General features: G+C 55.7%; 1 protein-coding gene across 1 annotated transcript; it reads left to right on the top strand.

The window, feature by feature from the left end:
- The first annotated feature begins 1,448 nt into the window (after positions 1-1,448).
- Positions 1,449-5,336, top strand: LOC129587006 (titin-like). The gene is made up of 3 exons (XM_055480581.1): positions 1,449-1,548; positions 1,665-5,065; positions 5,316-5,336. The coding sequence occupies exons 1-3, from the start codon at positions 1,449-1,451 to the stop codon at positions 5,334-5,336; spliced, it is 3,522 nt and encodes a 1,173-aa protein (XP_055336556.1).
- Positions 5,337-6,116: the final 780 nt, after the last annotated feature.

Raw genomic sequence — 6,116 nt, forward strand, 5'->3', positions numbered from 1 at the left:
GAAGGTGCAAAGACCAAAAAGAGTCGGAACATAATGCAGAGCTCCCACATGCCCAGAGTAAACTGGAGAAATTGATGGGAAAGCAGAAGCCCGGAAAGGGCCCGTCCAAGAAACTTGTGGCGGAGCAGCAAAAGACTCTGCAAATTCCAGGCTATGGCCCACCTGACTCGAAGACATCAGACCCAGAGCCACCAATAAAACGTGGCCCAGGCCGACCTCGAAAGGCCAAACCGGATTTCGAGACACCGGCGCTTCAAAAGCTTCAAAACCAGCCATTAACCGTCATTGATCCAACTTTGGCCCCAGCGGAACCTGAAAAAGGGACATCCGCCACGGACAAGCCAGCGGTGACCGAAGGGCCAAAAGTAGCTCCGGCACCTAAGGAGAAGCCCAAAAGACCAAAGACGCCGAAAAAGCCTAAGGCAACCCTTACGGCCCAGCAAGTCCTAGAAGAGGACGTAGTTGCTGATGATGAGGCGGATAAAGACTTGCTCGCACGTATAACCACAGGACGGAAAAAATCTGAGAAAGTCTCAAAGGGCAAAAAGCAGAAGTCCAATACGGTTCTACCGAACGTATCGGACAAGTCCAGTACAGTCCCACCGGATGTACTGGACAAGACGGTTAATAAGGCTGGACAGAATGACTTAAAATAATATCTGACATAGTAGACTTAGAATTAGTCTAACTAATTCAGCTTACGGTGACCCAAGCTCAATTAACTGAGCTGCTACCGAAACTAACCTTAAATTAACTGACTAATCTAACCTAAGACCAGTAGCTTAAAAATAGCTTAATCTTATCCAATAATGGATATCCGTCATGGTAGCTTAGAAGTAGCTAGCCGTACGTTAAACTAACAAAGTAGGTAGGAGTCTAACACCGCGTGATTCGTCTCGTGACAGCGCCCCATTCAACAATGGAAGGACGCCGACGCACCGATCGCTCTGATGACTCCGACCGAAGCAATCGCACACACCCATATTCACGACCGGAATCCCGGTCGGGCGGATCCTCCACTCGGTCGTCTAACCGGCCTCCGAGTGTCCAGGTACCCAATATCAGAGCTAACTTAACTGCTGAGCAGCTGGCGACTATGTCAGTCGGCCCAAATCCTCGGGCTGACACACCGCTACCGCGGGTCCAGCCTCTGCCGCCTAGAGCCATTCCGCCACAACTCTGGCCGCCAGGGACATTCTCTGACGTCACTGGACTCTTGGTGAACGCAGCAGTAGCTGGCAGCCAGCCAAGCTCTACGTCGGGTCAAACGGTCCGTCGTTATCCCCACGGCCGGCCACCTCAACCGATCCTCTACGGTGGCCTACCGACCACCTCGGCTAACCAGCCGGTTTTTACAACTGCGGCAGTCGGGCCAACGGTCACGACTACGCCGGTCCATACTGGACCGCGGCCACAGTTTACACCGCCGCCATACTACAATCCACATTATGGATATCCTCCGTATCCTGCGCCTGGACCTTCAAACCAGCCGCAGCCAGATCCAAACCAATGGCGATACCCACCACCGTGGATGTATCCGCCAGGACCGTATGGATATCCACCGCCTTATGGCGGATATGGAGCATACGGCCAACCGCCGTATAGCCCACCTTCAGCGGCACAACCTGACCCTACGGGCCAGGCGCTGTCTGATTCGTCCATAGAACCTCCACGAGTGGGACCGGAGGCGTACTACACTCCAGCGCCACCGGAACCCCAGCCAAGCACATCACGGCCCGACGGGTTACGTGATTACCCATTACGGGTATTCGTGGACGGACGATTAACGGTTTACAACCGGCCAGAAGAGGTTCCACCAGAATTGGCGGCACAACTTGGCCTAGCCGAATTGGAACCAGCAGCACAGCCAACACCGAATCCAGTGTCGGCTGTCCCATTAACCTGTGTCATATCTGACATGGTCGAACCCATATCATCGCCAATACCAGACGATGATGAAGATGAAGAGGACGTCCAGGTGGACCCAACCACTCCACCAATGAGGACTGAGTCCCCTACAGAACTTTTGGCCGACGGCCGGATTCCACTCTACCAACTTCAGGACAACCTGAAGGAAGTAGAGAACGCCATCCAAGAATTGGAGGCCATGCTTCGAGAATTGGACCTGCGCAGCCCTCACTACCGTGAGATGGCCCGGCGCATCATTCTCGACCAAGATGAATTCCGGCGACTCGCACATGAACTTAGCGAGGAAATTGCGACCCGCCAGGCCCAGCATGAGATATTTCCTCTGCATGACCAAACCGGTCAGGCATTGCTGGCGGCATCTCGCAGGCTGAGGGACCAGCTGGTACAGCACCGGACGGACATACGGCTGAGGACCGAAGGATCCGCAGCGCCAACGCGTCCGCCACCAACACCAATAGCCCCACCGCCCCCATTGAACCCAACAGTCGTAGTTACCACTACGACAGGGGAACCTTCTGCACCACCAGTGGCCCAGTCTACGTCTACCGACGAGGCAATGTTAACGGCCACTGGACTGGAACCGCGAGAACCAGCGTCTTCTCCGTACGACCTGAGGGCTTATCCAGACATACCGCCTCTGGAACGCGAACTTCACGCGGCGGAACTCCTAGAGGAGGCAATCCGCAAAGCCATCAGCGACCTAAAAGGCACCGATGTCGCTACCATACGGAGAAAAGTCGCGTTGGACTTGGAATTCCAACGCGTCCTGGAATACATAACCAGGATCCGACGGGCCATGCTGCGGTTTATGGATAAGCCATTAAACACGGCCAATGATGCGCCAGCATTACGCGACTTCCGTAACCGGCAGTACCAGCTTGGCCTGATAGACGAAGCACTTAGGCGCGTGTTGCCTAAACCCCGACCGGGGCAGCCAACACGCGTCGGACAAACTGGACTCCTGACGCCAACGCAATCCTCAACACGCCAACCGGCGGAAGAATTGAGGACGCGCGTCACGAGAATTATGAGGATCTCGGCCGAACGATTTGCGGCCGGACCGGCACTTAGTCGACCAGCCAGCCCGTCGGGCACAGAAACCGACAGCGACATCGAATGGTTCGACATGCCGGATCCAACTCCAGTACCAGGGCTGACAGCCCCACCTGACCATTTGGTCGCGCCAGAACGACAGGTCCATCCTAGACCAACTTCGCTGGCGCCGCCACCAGAAATCGAGGAACGGTTGGCACTCATTGGGAGGGCCGTCATCAGGCCATTCAGACCGGCTTACACGGATGACTTTCCCGTGTTAAACCAGCCGGACAACGCCAATCGACCGGCCCCTCGAACCACTCAACCGGCCCCTCAAACCAATCAACCGCCCCAGCGTACTATACGCCAACAATGGGAAGAAGACCAGGCAGCAGCGGACCAACGGTTGCGCGATGCTGACACCGGTCCTGTCATTATGACGGCACCTCAAATAGTGAGGCAAAGGCACCTGATCCGGGATGCCGAAGATGTTTATCGCCGTCTGTACGACAGAATAAGAGAACTTAATCCGCGTGACCCAGAAACGGTCAGGCTGACCCAACGGCAGCAAAGCTTATCCCAACGGGTAGATTTGCTCAGGGAACTTACACCGAACAACACGATGCCTACCGGCGATTCGTTAGTTGTTGTCGACCACACCACGAGATGGATCCGTGAATTTATCGAGGATTACTGGAAGGTCCAACGACCTGGCCCGTCAACGACGGCACGCCCCAGTGACTTCGATCCAGTAAACGAATGGCGACCATCATCAGTGCCGGCGCCAGCACCTTTGGCCCTGACATACGAGCCGGTCGCCCCACCATCAGTTGGACAGCCAATTCCAACTGAGTTGGCCCAGGCCCTAACGGTGCCTGGCCCAACATCAAGCCAACCAGTGGACGCTGCTATACCCGCCACAGCGGACAGCAGCAAAGAAGCCACACCGCAGGACGTCGAAATGGACGTGAGCCTGCCTGACAATACCCTCGAGCTTTCTTCGGAAAAGCCGACTGAACCAGAGTCGACACCAGTCCAACTGGCTGGTGCACCGACAAGTCCAATGGCTGTTGATGCGCCAACGGCGTCATCACAGCCCACACTGAAGCCAATCGAAGGCGACACATCAAGTGGCACGCTCATTGTCCGATCAACGGACAGGAAATCGACAGGAGGAAGGCCAGAACCAGCCACTCCTGCCACAACGAGCGGTCCACAGTCGCCCAGGTTCAAGAAGAAGAAGAGGACTCCTCCAGAAGCAGAAGAGCCTCCTTCACAACGGTCACTCCCACCTTGGAGAGGACCAAGAGAGAACCTGGAACTTACTCGTCCAACCAGGCCCACTCTACCAGCGTGGAGTGGCCCGCCAGCGGACTTAGACGTTCCTGGCCCTACCAGGCCCGGCCCGTCCATACTCAAACCGAAGAAGGCGGAACCACCGACTCTTACACTTCGTGGTCTGACGACCAAGAAGAAGAAGTCGCCGCCAAAGAACTTCCCTGGACAAGAACATGTGCTTTCACCACCGGAAGCACCAAAGATTCCTTCAGGAACAACTCAGCCATTGCGGGACGAACCTCCAACGAGGCATCGCATCCGATTGGCTCAAACAGAGTCATGGGATGACCCGCATAACCGGGCTGTCAGCGAGATCATAGAAGTTGATCTTCGCTTAAATTTGACTGAAGAGGACATGCGCCAGCGACTCCGCGCCGGCGACCCGGCATTAACGGACCACGAGATTGACCGCATCAACCGAGGCTGTCAGTTGTTGGTCCAGGAACGAACAATCCTCATCAGAAAGCTGATGGCCATGCGGAGCAAAAGCCAGGCCCTTCGCCAACGCAAGCTGCCTAGCGAAATCATTGAGCATGCCATCTACATACGAGGTCCACACATTGACCCAAGAGCATGGACCGTTGAACCACGCCCAAAACCAGGCCAGCCAGTGGAAGACCAACTCCCACCGGAAGAGGCAGAAAGTGAGGACGAACGTCCTCAGATGCCAGCGGCCTTTTGGGGCGTCATGTCCAGTGAAGAGTCGGAGAACGAATCAGACTTGGACGAAAATGTCCAAAGGGCGCTATATGAGACCAGTCAGGTCCGGCCACCTTCAACAAAGGAATCGCCACGCCGTAGCCGATCTCCATCAAAAAGGACTTCTCCTGGACGCGCCACATCAACTCCGGCGCGAATGCCCAGCATGCCGGCCATCGAACCGGCGCCTGCCAGGTTCACACCGAGCCGGCCAGGCAAATCCCCAACAAAAGAGAGGATGGACACCACACCTCCTCAGCAGCAAACCATGACCATTACTGTGGAACGAATCGCAGCACCTACGGTGTCTGCAGGTTCATCACTTGAGCCAGTAACGGTCACGGTTAGAACCCCTGCACCAGTAGCCGCAGAATCGGCCAGCCTGACGGTACAGACAACTTCTGCTGTCACGGAACAAGAAACGGAAGCCGACTCGGCTCTGATGCCCATGAGCGCTCTCACTCCTACGGAGCAGAGACAATTATATGCCCATGCAGACAGCAATGAGCGACGGCGATACCGATTCCTGCTCGCAAAGAGACAGGAGGCGAAAGAGCAGAATAACATGGAGGAATTCGACATGTTGTCCGAGATGCTCGCGCCATTAGTTTACCGAATGGTACAAGATTATCGGACCCGCCGCAACCAAAAGGCCTTTCCCCCACCGGGGCAAGACCCAATGATGACTGAAGCCTTGCTGTCAAGCGCTCCACTAATCGTGGTACCGCCAAGGACGCAAGCACCTCAAGTTTCAGAACCGATGGACACTTCTCCGTCCGGACCTGTGGCTGTACAGCCACAGCCAGAAACGGCCCAACAGGAGGAGCCATTAAAGGCCACTTCGTCGACGCAAGAATCGACAGGCCAAAGTCAGTCCGGAACAGGGCCAACGGCCGCTGCCGCGATAACACTGACGGACATGCCTGCCAGCATCGACGATATACCTTTTGGCCGTCCAGTAACATTTCCCACAACGGGGACACTGGAAAACTTCGCACTTGGCATAGGCGTGATTCACTCAGCTAACTCCCAACGGAGTAAGCAGCCGAGGAAAGCCAAGAACCCAGAGAGGGCCAAACCACCCTCTCGTCCAACTTCTCCGAGGGCCAAACCAG

The sequence above is a fragment of the Paramacrobiotus metropolitanus genome, unplaced genomic scaffold, assembly GCF_019649055.1.
Source record: "Paramacrobiotus metropolitanus isolate TYO unplaced genomic scaffold, Prichtersi_v1.0 Parri_scaffold0000023, whole genome shotgun sequence".
Classification (NCBI taxonomy): Eukaryota; Metazoa; Tardigrada; class Eutardigrada; order Parachela; family Macrobiotidae; genus Paramacrobiotus; species Paramacrobiotus metropolitanus.